At 29.9% G+C, this 13883-nt stretch overlaps 2 protein-coding genes across 2 annotated transcripts; both read left to right on the forward strand.

Moving 5' to 3' along the window:
• The first annotated feature begins 5234 nt into the window (after positions 1 to 5234).
• On the forward strand, positions 5235 to 7413 carry LOC114395532 (probable xyloglucan galactosyltransferase GT14). Its single transcript, XM_028357335.1, has one exon. The coding sequence runs from the start codon at positions 5415 to 5417 to the stop codon at positions 7047 to 7049; it is 1635 nt and encodes a 544-aa protein (XP_028213136.1). The 5' UTR covers positions 5235 to 5414; the 3' UTR covers positions 7050 to 7413.
• Positions 7414 to 11276: 3863 nt separating this feature from the next.
• Positions 11277 to 13051, forward strand: LOC114397441 (probable xyloglucan galactosyltransferase GT14). The gene has a single exon (XM_028359477.1). It carries the CDS (start codon positions 11277 to 11279, stop codon positions 12876 to 12878), a length of 1602 nt encoding a protein of 533 aa, XP_028215278.1. The 3' UTR covers positions 12879 to 13051.
• Positions 13052 to 13883: the final 832 nt, after the last annotated feature.

A 13883-nucleotide genomic window follows, 5' to 3' on the forward strand; every position in this document is an offset into this window, starting at 1 on the left:
ACATGAAAGTAGGAATGTTAAATGTGTTAAGTCCAATAAATGGAGGAATAACTTGATAAAAAAAAGAGTTGGATTAATAGAATATAAGTTTTAAATATATTTTATTTTGACTTGAGTCTGTCCCATATGACCTGGTACATGTCTAATTAATTATTTATTAAAATATTATGAACAAATCATATGATATGTAAAAGTTTTTTTTTTCACTTTCTCCAACGTAAAATTATTAATTGTGTTACAAAAAATATTTATTTGATAGTATTTACTATGATTTAAACTATATAAAAAAATAAGAGTGATAAATCATAAAAAAGTTTTCAAGCAACAAAACTAGAGAAAATTGGTTGTAAGATGATTGTTGACTATCCCACTCATGGCAATACTGGGTCATCATTCTAGGATGAGTTTTAGCGGGAGACAAGTTAATCATGTGGTTTATTCTTTAATAAGGACTTTAGGACTTCAGCTCCCCATTGTGTTTAATCATTGATTATGAATGAAATACCGTAACCATATTTTGCATAAAAGACTAGAGAAAATTGAAAAAAAAAATATATTACTCAAGTTAACAGATTATCATCATTAATTCAGAATAAAAAAGATTATCATCGTTGATTTGTAACTTGTGTAAAAGTAGGTTAAATCATTGTTTTTAAAATAAAATAGTTTAAACGGTTAAATCAATAATTTATTGGCTCTGAAAATTTTGACTTGCTCAATCTTATTTAAAGGGGGTGATACTATTGATTCCTATAAAATTACTCTTGACACTATAAATCAAGAACATAGACCAAGATACCTTTTGAATGATTTCACCTCACCCTTCTCCAGCCACCACTCTTTCCTCTTTTCCTTTCTTCTTTCCTCTTATCCTTTTCTTCTTTCATTCATTTCTTTTCTTTTTTTCCCTCTCTCCCCTCTCATCACTCTTTGCCGTCATGCTTTTGAATGTATTTTTGTTTTGTTTTTGTTATCATAACAAAATCATGAGTTTAATTAGTTTTTAATCCAATAGGTTAAAAACACCCACGGAAAGACCCTAGACTAGTAGGGGAAATTTATTTAGTAGATAAAAATAATAAATTATTTGTAATTTTATCACAGTGAGAGACTATTTTTGCACATCCATATGTCAATATAAGGGTATGTTACTTGGTAATGGGTTCCATATATAAATTTAGAGGGTGCAAAAGGTAAAATTTTAATATCATGAATGTGATGGGGTGTAATTGTCCACCATCAATGACTTTCGGTTGGCCATTAAGAACATGATCTTTGATCCAATAAAAAAACATGAATTTGGTCCACATAAAAATAAAGTATATTTTTAATGGTCCTTTATTAATAACTCTATTAGATGGTTTCTTTAAGTAATTAACTAACTAACTTAATCATTTTCTCTCTTTACCTTCTTTTTCAAGCACACTTAGAAGACATTAGAACTCATTGTTATTTTATTTTTCTCATCACATCAGAAAATGCGAGAAAATCATACAATAAGTGACAAAAATTGTAATTTTTAAGGTTTTAGCCGCAAAAACATTGTTCAATTCATTCAGGAAATTTTAACCGCCACAAATTATTTAATTCATTTATAATTAAATTACACATTTAAGTATATTAACCATGTCAGATTATTATCTATCAGAGTTACTACTGAGGATCATGAAAAATATGTGTTTATTTTTACATGATCAAATTAATACCAAAAGTTTTATGAAAATTAAATTAATATTTTTCAAATTTTACAAAGACTTTAAACATATTTTACTCTAAAAATTATAATTTTTTATTGTTAAAAGTTATAATAAAAAAACATGAATGAGAGGGTAAACCTTTTAAATTGTTAAAAATGGTGAATTTTTTAATTTTGAAATTTATTTGAAAATTAACCTGTTGTAGGGTTGGTCAATGGGTTATAAAGGGCATTCAATAATAATTGTTGAAATTGCACCGTTTACCCTAAGTAATAAAAACCACTATTTGAAGATGTGAAAATGATGTCAAATTTTCGGAACTCATTTAATAAAAATAATAATTTCAAAGAATATGATATTTTTAAAATTGAAAATGGTGTAATAATAAGGGTTAAATATATGTTTGGTTCTTGATAAATATATATTTTTTGTGTTTGGTCTTTGATAAATTTTTCTTTCGAATTTGGATTCTAATGTTTTAAATTTTTTATCTTTAGTCTCTATCATTAATCTGTAATCCTACATGACTGTTAATTAGACACGTAGAAGTGTGATGTGTCATGTCAAGTATAACCTTTGTGATTTCTATTTATACATGTTGGATTATTAAAAAAAATATTTTCTTTGTTAAAAAATAATAAAATCCAACTTATATAAACAATAATCCAACATAATACATCACATTTTTACGTATGTCCAGTTCATACGAACTAACAGTAAGGATCTAAGATAAATTTTTTAAAATATTAGGGACTCAATCCAAAATTTATTAGGATCAAATATAAAAAATATGTATTTATCATAGAATAAAAATATATTTAAGTATAATAATAATAATATTGAAAAGACAAATCTATTAAATGTAAAAGAAAAAATGTCTTATTGATCCCCTCCAGCAAATATGAAGGAACAATTCTTTTTAAATGCCTGAGAATTAAGATAAAGCTAACCTGTTGTAGGGTTGGTCAATGGGTTATAAAGGGCATTCAATAATAATCGTTAAAATTGCACAAGTTAAATTAATGATTATAAATATAAATACTTATTATTAAAAAACATTTTATTAAAAATATGGTTCATATAAACCTCTCTAACATTCTCAGAAAGCTCGGAAAATTAATTACTCTACGTGCCTAGCAGGGTCCCCTCTAGCAAAGATGAAGGAAGTCAAGGAACAATTCATTTTGAATGCTTGAGAATTAGATTGTTGAAAATGGTGATTTTTTTTTAATTTTCAAATTTATTTGAAAATTAACCTGTTGTATCGTTGGTCAATGGGTTATAAAGGGGCATTCAAGTGTTGAAATTGCACAATTTACTGTAAGTAATAAAAAATTACTATTTGAAAATGTGAAAATGATGGCAAATTTTAGGAACTCACTTAATAAAAAAATCGCATTAAAAAACAAAAAAAATAAATTCAAAGCATATAGTATTTTAAAGATTGAAAATTGTAATAATAATATATTATTATTATTGTTGAAAAAGACAAATCTATTAGATGTAATAGAAAAAAATGTCTTATTTACCCTTATTTGAAGAAAAAACTAGCTCCCAGCAACCCAATCTTTATATCTTTATATAGAGATAAAGATAAAGACATCATAATTGTTAAAATTTATTATTAATGTATTCTTAAAAAATTAATTTTTAGCTATAATTAAATAATTAAGTTCATATTTATTAATCTTATTATATATAAATACTTTTTTTTCTAAATTAGTAATTATAAATATAAATACTTATGATTAACAAACATTTTCTTAAAATATGATTCATATAGACCAGACTAACCTTCTCGAATAACTCGCAAAGTTAGTTACTCTATCCACCGTGGTCCCCTCCAGCAAAGAGAAAGGAACGATCCTTTTAAATGCTTGAGAATTGAGAAGAAGCAAATGATGGTCAACCTTTTAAATTTTTAAAAATAGTGAATCTTTTAATTTTGAAATTTATTTGAAAATTAACCTGTTGTATGGTTGGTCAATGGGTTATAAAGGGCATTCAATAATAATTATTGAAATTGCACAATTTACAGTAAGTAATCAAAAACTACTATTTGAAAATGTGAAAATGATGCCAAATTTTAGGAACTCATTTAATAACAAAAAAAATTATTTCCAAAGCATATGGTATTTTAAAAATTGAAAATTGTAACAATAATAATAATAATGAAAAACATAAATCTATTAAATGTAATAAAAAATTATACTATTTACCCTTTTTTTTTTAAAAAAAAGGGTCCCAACAACCTATCTTTGGAGATAAAGATAAAGATATAATAATTACCAAATTTTATCATCTTAAAATTTAAAATTTTTTAGTTGGAACTAAATAATTAAATTCATATTTACTATTCTTATTACATATAAAAACTATTTTGAAACCTAGAATAATAAATTTAAATTAGTAATTATAAATATAAATACTTATGATTAATAAATATTCTCTTAAAATATGCTTCATAAATCAAATATTTTTAAACTACTAATAAATACTTCCTTAAAATACAAACAAAGTCAAACAGAATTGATAGATGATTGACTTCTTTACAAACAAATGTTGACATCAGTTTAAACTTTTTTTTTACTATAACTGTAGATATGTTGGAAGAGATAAAATTTATTTTGATAATTTTTACATAGTTTAATCTCATGATTTTTTATTATGCCAACAAAAAAAAATGTTTTCTTAAAATCTGTATTTATTTATTTAATAAATACTTATGGATAATAAATTAATATATCTTTATTATATATATATATATACATTTTTTTATATTTAATAAAGATGACTTTTTTAAAATACGAAATTGCATAATTAATACTTTGTATTAATGTGAAATTAATTCTGTTTCATAATTATTGTGACTTTTTATGTAGAGTATGAAATTACATAATTATCCTCAATCTTTGAGGGAAAAATTTAGACTTGGTGTACATTACTTTATAATTTATATAATAAAGATAAAATAAAGATGACTTTTTTTAAATATGAAATTGCATAATTAATACCTTCGTATTTTAATATTAATACAAAAGTATTTATAAATAATTACGTGACCTTTTGTATTAATATGAAATTATATTTCATAGTTGTTGCAACGTTATTTTTAGAATATGAAATTAAATAATTATCCTTAAAAGTTTTTTTGAGGAAAATTTAGACATGGTGTATATTAATAAAGATATTTCATAGTTGTTGCAACTAGCTTGAAGTTAAAAATTTAACTGAAACTTAAAAAATTGACTTATTAAATTATAAGATTTTGATATGATTAACGTTGAAGTGAAGTAATTATGTAAAATAATAATAAAATTATGATTTATTTTAAAAAAATAATTAGAAAATTTGATAAATATATTAAAGATGAGAAAAAAGAAAATATAAAAAAAATTAAAAATTAGTGTTTAAAAAACATTAGTTCAAATCACCAAATATTTAGTTGTTCCTCTCAACTTAAAGGAATACTCATTACTATATTTTAAAGTCAATAATGTCTTTTCTTCTTTTCTTTTCCATATGAGATCATAACTTTGATACAGGCCCCAAATAACACTAAAGCTTTACACAAATCTCTCTATGTCTCCCCATATCATAAGAGAAAACACATTCTCTTTAACTGAATTTTAAAAGGCCAAACAAAATGAAGGGTTTCAGCTCAATTAGTTAAGCATGGTGTGTGGGTTAATGTAAACATCTGGCCAAACAGAAAACATGGGCAAGCCTCCGTTGAGGAAGTACTTTGATAAAATCCGGTTTGTGTTTTTCACCTCCTTTATCTTATGTTTGTCATTGCTTCTCTTGGACTATTACATGGCTGTGAGTGGTCATGGCATTACCTTTTTATTTTTCAACATGAATGATGCAAAACAAGCACACATGCCTAAACCCTCAAATTCTTCTTTCAATCTTAATGACACTGCCGATTGTCCTAGAAAATCTAATCATACCAATCAAAATGGTGTAACAAGTGGTGCCTCCAATATACCAAGGCGCATTGTAGAGAATCACACAGAGACCATAGTTCCTGCAGCACATGGTGAAGTGGATAAGAGAGTCCACATGAATTCCCCTCCTTTGGATAGAGACAATGTTGGAGTTGTTACAAATGTTCCCACAAGAAATTTGGATTCTTGTTCTGGTCAATATATCTATGTTTATGATCTTGCTAGCAGGTTCAATGAAGATTTGCTGAAAGGGTGTCACTCTCTCAGGAAGTCGATAGATATGTGTCTTTACATGTCTAACTTAGGCCTTGGACCTAAGGTTATTGAGAAATCAAAGGAGAAGGTTTTGTTGAAGGAAAGCTGGTATGCAACCAACCAATTTTCACTTGAAGTTATTTTCCATAACACACTGAAGAACTACAAGTGCTTAACCAATGATTCCTCACAGGCTTCTGCTATATATGTACCCTACTATGCTGGCCTTGATGTGGGTCAGTACCTCTGGGGAGGCTTCAATGTTTCAATCAGAGATGCTTCACCAAAAGAACTAGTGAAATGGCTGGCACGACAACCCGAGTGGAAAAGAATGTGGGGTAGGGATCATTTCATGGTTGTAGGGAGAATTGGTTGGGACTTCAGGAGAAGAACAGAAAATAATAATGACTGGGGCACCAAGCTAATGCTTTTGCCAGAAGCAAGAAACATGTCAATTTTGCTAATTGAATCTGGTTCAAAGGACAATGAGTTTCCAATCCCATATCCAACTTACTTTCACCCCTCCAAGGATAAAGAGTTTTTTCAGTGGCAGAAAAAAATGATAAAAGTTTCAAGGCCTTACTTGTTTTCATTTGCAGGTGCTTCAAGGCATTCATCATCCTCCATCAGAAATGAAATAATCAAACAATGTCAATCCTCTAGGAGCTGCAAACTTCTAAGTTGCAATGATGGTCATAATTATTGCAATGATCCTGTGCATGTTACAAAGGTGTTTCAGAGCTCAGTTTTCTGTTTACAGCCTCCAGGGGATTCATTCACTAGGAGATCAACTTTTGACTCAATTTTGGCAGGTTGCATTCCCGTTTTCTTTCATCCAGAATCAGCATATAACCAATATTTGTGGCATTTGCCCAGAAATGGTTCTAGCTACTCTGTGTACATACCAGAAAGAGATGTCAGAGAGAAGAGAGTAATGATCAATGAGAAGTTGTCTAAGGTTCCAAAAAGTGAAGTGTTGGAAATGAGAAAGGAGATAATAAGTCTTATTCCAAGAATAATATATCGTTATCCAAGTTCTAGATCAGTGACCGTTGAAGATGCATTTGGTATAGCAGTTAAGGGAATTCTTGGGAGAATAGAAGCAGTAAGAAGGAACATTACAAATGTCAATTATACCATTTCCTAATGTGCAGGAGACAAGGATTCTATGTTTCTCTTTGCCTCAGGTTCAATTATCCAGTCAGGTGAAATTACAAATTAAATAAAAAAATTCAGAAAATATATCCCTTTTCGAGATGGATTTTAAAGGCACTCTTTTAAGAACTTGGAATGGTCTTGCAGGCAGAAGATGTTGTCACTTAGCTGCATGTTCAGTTCAGTTTGATTTTCACCCGGATAAGACTTTGTTGTTATTTTTTCAGAATAGACATATCCTATGTATTTCCCCCAATAAATATTGCGTTGTTATTCATTTTTAAGGCAAAGGTTCGATCTCAATTCTAATGTGGTGATGTCCTAGGTACATACATGTATTTTTTTATTCGTCTAACTTGTATGGGGTTCATTTATTTGTAGAAGAAAATCTTTGAACCTATAACAGGGTTATTTCTCAAATCAAAGAATTTGAGGTTGGAAATGAAGAATTCTGAAGCTAATGAGACGGGGTGTTTAGGAATAAAATCAAAGACAAAAATCTGAATATGTTTTGTTAATATCCAATACAATAATAGTAATCAATCTCTAATCAAGGAAGAATTAATATGTATCCGAATGTCTTTAGTGATGTGTCCAATTGGACATGTATAGTGTGTTTGAAGTAGTAGACCGTTGATGTTTGAGTTAGACGACTGATGTGTGTGTATATGCTGTAGAAATTCATTTCTAAAGAAGAAAGAAATACATAAATATGGGCATATACTTTTTCAATAATGATTTTATATACTTTTTTTTGTTATTTTTTATAACCCTTTTTCCATCATTTTTTGTTTTTTTATCTTTCCTTTTCTTTCTCTTCACTTGACCTATTGCATCTCACGTATTTTTTGTTATCTTTCTATCTTTCTCATCATTCAAAATAGATACACTTCTAAAAAATTATAAGACCATCAATTTTCATAATTTTTAAGACATCTTCCTTTTCACTAATTTTTTTAATAAAAAGATAAAAAATATTATTTCATTGTAATTTTTTTAAAGTAGAGATATAGTAATCCTATAATTTAATGTAAATACACTAGCACTATAAATGTTATATATATATATATATATATATATATATATATATATATATATATATATATATTATCATTCAATTATTGCTATGCATTATGTATGCTAAAATTACTAAATTTTATAGTAATTATTTTAAAAATTATATCTAGAATAATTTTTAATTGATTTATAATTATAAAATTTAAGCTCTTAGAAAGGACCAATTAAATTGTGGGAAATTTACACACGTAAATAAATCCTTAAAGAGGTGTGTCAAACACACGTTTCAATACACTGATCTATGCTTGCTTATTCATCACCATACAACAATCATGAACAAACAGATCATGCATAAAATTTTAAATTCTTATTATTCTCAAATTAAAAAATAAAACTTGGTTTTTTTATCATTAGGAAAATAAATAAATTTGATTTTAACAATAATTTATGATTAATTATGATGTTCAAATATAATAATTATTATAGATATTTTAATTATTAGTTAAATTTAACATATTAATATTGTAAGTATAATTAATTTTAGTTTTTAAATTTGCCCCCCTCAAAAGAAATGGCCTAGCTCAGCCCCTGCCTGAGAGTTGGGCCAAATTTCTACTTGCTATTTTTGCTAAGTACTCCCCCCATCCCCTTTATTATATTTTAATTACTCATTATATCATTTTTTTTTTCCTTTAAAGGGACACATCCATTGAAATCTCTTTTAAACTAATCCAGTACTACAGAACTCATCAGTCAGGAAACAACAAACCTGAGGATCACTAAATCATATAGCAGTTCAATAACAAAATTTGATAAGAGGATCATGCTACTCCTTCAAACACACACCTGGATTCAAGCACCACTGAACATATGAGTATGAAAAGGATGCATCGAAATTCTTGAGTCAGGTCCACGAATGGAAATTAAAATAATATCCTGTATGATGTTCTGCCTATGAAAGATCTTTTCGTTTAAATCAATATTATCTAATGTGTTCCAAGAGTACACATATAACACCCCCACCAAACTACTCTTCACTTGCTTGCATAATCTTTGTTCCAAGCAACAAAAACTCGTGCTGTGAGTTGTGTGATTTTACAGATGCGGGTAAGTAACTATTCAGATCCACTCAACCAACCATAGCAAACTGACAACTATAAATGTCACCACTAGTTAAGGTAGTCTAACTCATTTGGTTGAACATAATGCGTGATTTGTTATAATTTCCTTAACACTGTTTTTTATTCTCAGATTAAAAAAAAAGCAGCCACCACTTACCACTACGTTCTGACAAGTCTCCAAAGGAAAAAAAAATTGATCTTTGGAGGGACTCAGATTCCAAGTATGTGCCAAAGTGTCATCAATACAAGAACCGAATTGAAGATCTCACAAAGCTATGTATGTAGTTTCCTGATTGATCTTTCCGCCACCTCCATGAATAATCCAACACAGCCACTTTGATCTCCATTAAAAACCTCTTAAACACTTGGATTTCCCAAGCAAACCACTCCCCTTGAACCCATTTATATTCACCCATTATTCATGATCATGACTCATGAGTGTAGGCCAACATTAATTATTTAATTTTCCCAATATTTGAGTTTAGGAGAATTATATATTATACGAATTAAAACTGAAAAATAATGAATGAGCAATCACTTGCAGTGTGATTAAAGAAGCTTTAAAAAATAAGAATACATACATACATACCGTGAATAAGGGAGAAGGGCTGCTGCCATTAGGAAAATGTGATCCCTGAACGTACTCTTCCAAGTTCCAACTAGCATCTTTCAACCTCTTCACAGTAACCCAGTAATTATGTAACTATCAACCCCGTTTCCATCACTTCCCAATCAGCAAATCCTCCAAACTAGGGCTTGTCAATGGCGCCAGTGAACTGCTCCGCAGCGTCAAGAAAACGAACAGAAAACTGACTTAACTCCTTCATGCATACTTCATTTGGCTCAGGGGAATATAGATCAGTTGATAGAACTCGGCTCTTGCAATTTAATCTTTGCAACTACGAGTTAAATGTCTAATTGTTCAGGCCATAATGATAGTATCGTGTACTACCCTTTTTGCATGCTTCTTGGATCTGTTCCCCAAAAATAACGAAGTTAGCAATACTGGTTCTCTTTTTATTTTTTAATCTGGTATCAAGGATTTATCATAATTCACACACTCTACTGAACTTAAGAGATGCAAAAATCAATGAATAATTTGTAAACAGGCTTTTATAGTTTACATGATATTATATCATTAATTACTTCAGCAGCTATATATATTTGCAATATTCATATCACCTATAACTAAAAATTATCCAGTCCATTACACCAGTAATTTGTAAAAATTCAAAATATACCTAAAACGTAAATTTTTGATAAAAGAATAAAACTTATGGATAATAAAAAATATAAATTAAAATTTAAAAATAGATCTTGAAAATTTTAATCTAAAAATAAAAATAATTTTATTTAATGAAATATTACTTTAATAATTAATTGTTAGTAATAAGTAAAATAAAAACTATAACTTTTAATTAATAATTAAGTAGATTTCGAATTTTATAATATAAAAGGTGGATTTTGGAATTTCATATAGTGGGTGGCTATATATAGTTATAAATAAGGTGGCTGAAGCCTGAAGGTCTACATTGTGCTGCTTCTCTATGCATGGTGTTGCTATCTGGTGTCTCTGGAATAACTATAGAAAATCAATGAAGACCATTTAGATACTAAATGATAATGGGGAAGCATTGCCCAAGATCTGGACCCAATCGTATAATATCATAAACTTATATGTATGATTATCAATATTATAATAAAAGAATCTCAATCTTAATGCATTGAATGTATGTTGTGAAGCACATCTCTTGAGAAATATTCATGTACGGAATTACAGTACTATTAATTTTGGTTTTTGATCCTTTGCACGATTTTATTTTTAATGCTTTCTTCAATTAAACAGTAATACTTTGATTACTTTCCATTGTTATTCAGTCTTTTCAAGTAAAAAAGGAAATTTTCAATGTCAATAATATCTTTCCCACTTTTCTTTTCCATATCAGATCATTCCTTTGATAAAGTCCCCAAATCACACACAAACTTTGCATTACACAAATCTCTCTATGTCACCCTCTCCCCATATCATCAGAGAAAAACACATTCACTTTTACTGAATCTCAAAAGGCCAAAAAGAAAACATGGACAACCCTCCGTTGAGCAAGTACTTTGATAAAATCCGGTTTGTGTTTTTCACCTCCTTCATTTTTTGTATGTCATTACTTCTCTGGGACTATTATATGGCTGTGAGTGATCGTGGCATTACATTTTTACCATCAAATTCTTCTTTCAATTATAATGAAAATGCCGATTGTCCTAGAAAATTTAATCATACCAATCAAAATAGTGTATCAAGTGGGGCCTCCAATATACCAAGGTACATTGTAGAGAATCACACAGAGACCATAGTTCCTGAAGCACATGGTGAAGTGGATAAGAGAGTCCACATGAGTTCCCCTCCTTTGAATAGAGACAATGTTGGACTTGTTTCAAATTTGTCCACTAGAAATTTGGATTCTTGTTCTGGTCAATATGTCTATGTTTATGATCTTGCTAGCAGGTTCAATGAGGATTTGCTGAAGGGGTGTCACTCTCTCATGAAGTGGGATGATATGTGCCCTTACATGTCTAACTTAGGCCTTGGACAGAAGGTTATTGAGAAATCAAAGGAGAAGGCTCTATTGAAGGAAAGCTGGTATGCAACTAACCAATTTTCACTTGAGGTTATTTTCCATAACACAATGAAGAACTACAAGTGCTTAACCAATGATTCCTCACTGGCTTCTGCTATATATGTACCCTACTATGCTGGCCTTGATGTGGGTCAGTACCTCTGGGGAGGCTTCAATGTTTCAATCAGAGATGCTTCACCAAAAGAACTAGTGAAGTGGCTGGCTCAACAACCCGAATGGAAAAGAATGTGGGGTAGAGATCATTTCATGGTTGGAGGGAGAGTTGGTTGGGACTTCAGGAGAAGAACAGAAAATAATGATGACTGGGGCACCAAGCTAATGCTTTTTCCAGAAGCAAGAAACATGTCAATTATGCTAATTGAATCTGGCTCAAAGGTCAATGAGTTTCCAATCCCATATCCAACTTACTTTCACCCCTCCAAGGATAAGGAGGTTTTTCAGTGGCAGAAAAAAATGATAAAAGTGAAAAGGCCTTACTTGTTTTCATTTGCAGGTGCTCCAAGGCCTAATTCTAATTCATCATCCTCCATCAGAAATGAGATAATCAAACAATGCCAATCCTCTAGGAGCTGCAAACTTCTAAGTTGCAATGACGGTCATAATTATTGCAATGATCCTGTGCATGTTACAAAGGTGTTTCAGAGCTCAGTTTTCTGTTTACAGCCTCCAGGGGATTCATTCACTAGGAGATCAACTTTTGACTCAATTTTGGCAGGTTGCATTCCTGTTTTCTTTCATCCAGAATCAGCATATAACCAATATTTGTGGCATTTGCCCAGAAATGGTTCTAGCTACTCTGTGTACATACCAGAAAGAGATGTCAGAGAGAAGAGAGTAATGATCAATGAGAAATTGTCTAGAGTTCCAAAAAGTGAAGTGTTGGCAATGAGAAAGGAGATTGTAAGACTTATTCCAAGGATAATATATCGTTATCCAAGTTCTAGATTAGAGACCGTTGAAGATGCATTTGATATAGCAGTTAAGGGAATTCTTGGGAGAATAGAAGCAGCAAGAAGGAACATCACAAATGTCAATTATACCATTTCCTAGCGTGCAGGAGAGAAGGATGCTCATGTTTCTTTTTGCCTCAGGTTCGATTATCAACTCAGGTGAAATTACAAATTAAATAAATAAAATTCAAAAAATATAACCCTTTTCAAGATGGATTTTAAAGGCACTCTTTTAAGCACTTGGAAAGGTCTTGCAGGCAGATGATGTTGTTAGTTAGCTGCATTTTTATTTCATTTTGATTTTGATCTAGTGGGATAAGGGTTTATTGTTATTTTTTTTCTTCAGAATAGACATATCCTATGTATTTTGCCCCTACAATATTGCGTTGTTATTCAGTTTTAAGGCGAAGGTTCAATCTCAATTCTAAAGTGGTGATGTCCTAGGTACATACATGTATTTTTTTTTATTCGTTAGGTTTATATATATGTATGATCAAAATACAGTTTTCAGTGTTGAGTTTAATCTTTTCCATTAAAAGTTACAAACTCACATTTCTCTTGAGAGTATTGACTCTGGCATGCCTGATGCCTAGAAGGCTAAGATAGGAGTTCTTCCAAGGTGGACTGGTGTTTCCTTGTGATTGAGGAAATACTATGTAAGATAGTTTAATATATAGAAAAGACACTCCCATGTCCAACTATATCCTATTTTGATGTAATAACAAACTAATTTTACTTTTAACTGTGGTATAATCCATATTCATGAGTGTAAGTCAATTTTCCTACTACTTATCTTTACTTTGGTCACCAAATCCATGACATTTACAATGTATTAGATGAATAAAACTGAATAATTAATGACCAACCACTTTGGTGTGAGTGAGTTAATATTTGATTTAATTGCACTTAGATGTTTTTGAGATTTATGCCACATGGTCATCCCTGCAGAGTTGGGAGACCAAGGATAGTAGGATACCGTCGTCTGTAGAATCAGATTCAAACGATGATGTGTATAAAGCCTCTGTCCAAGGCTAGCTTCAGGCCATATTCGATTTTGTTTGACCAATAATTAAAAGACAAAAAGAAAGAAATAATAAGATACTAG

This window comes from Glycine soja, chromosome 18, assembly GCF_004193775.1.
Source record: "Glycine soja cultivar W05 chromosome 18, ASM419377v2, whole genome shotgun sequence".
Taxonomy (NCBI): domain Eukaryota; kingdom Viridiplantae; phylum Streptophyta; class Magnoliopsida; order Fabales; family Fabaceae; genus Glycine; species Glycine soja.

Excerpts from the sequence above, each read along its gene's own strand:
- LOC114395532 (XM_028357335.1), top strand. The coding sequence starts at position 5,415 with ATGGGCAAGCCTCCGTTGAGGAAGTACTTTGATAAAATCCGGTTTGTG.
- LOC114397441 (XM_028359477.1), top strand. The coding sequence starts at position 11,277 with ATGGACAACCCTCCGTTGAGCAAGTACTTTGATAAAATCCGGTTTGTG.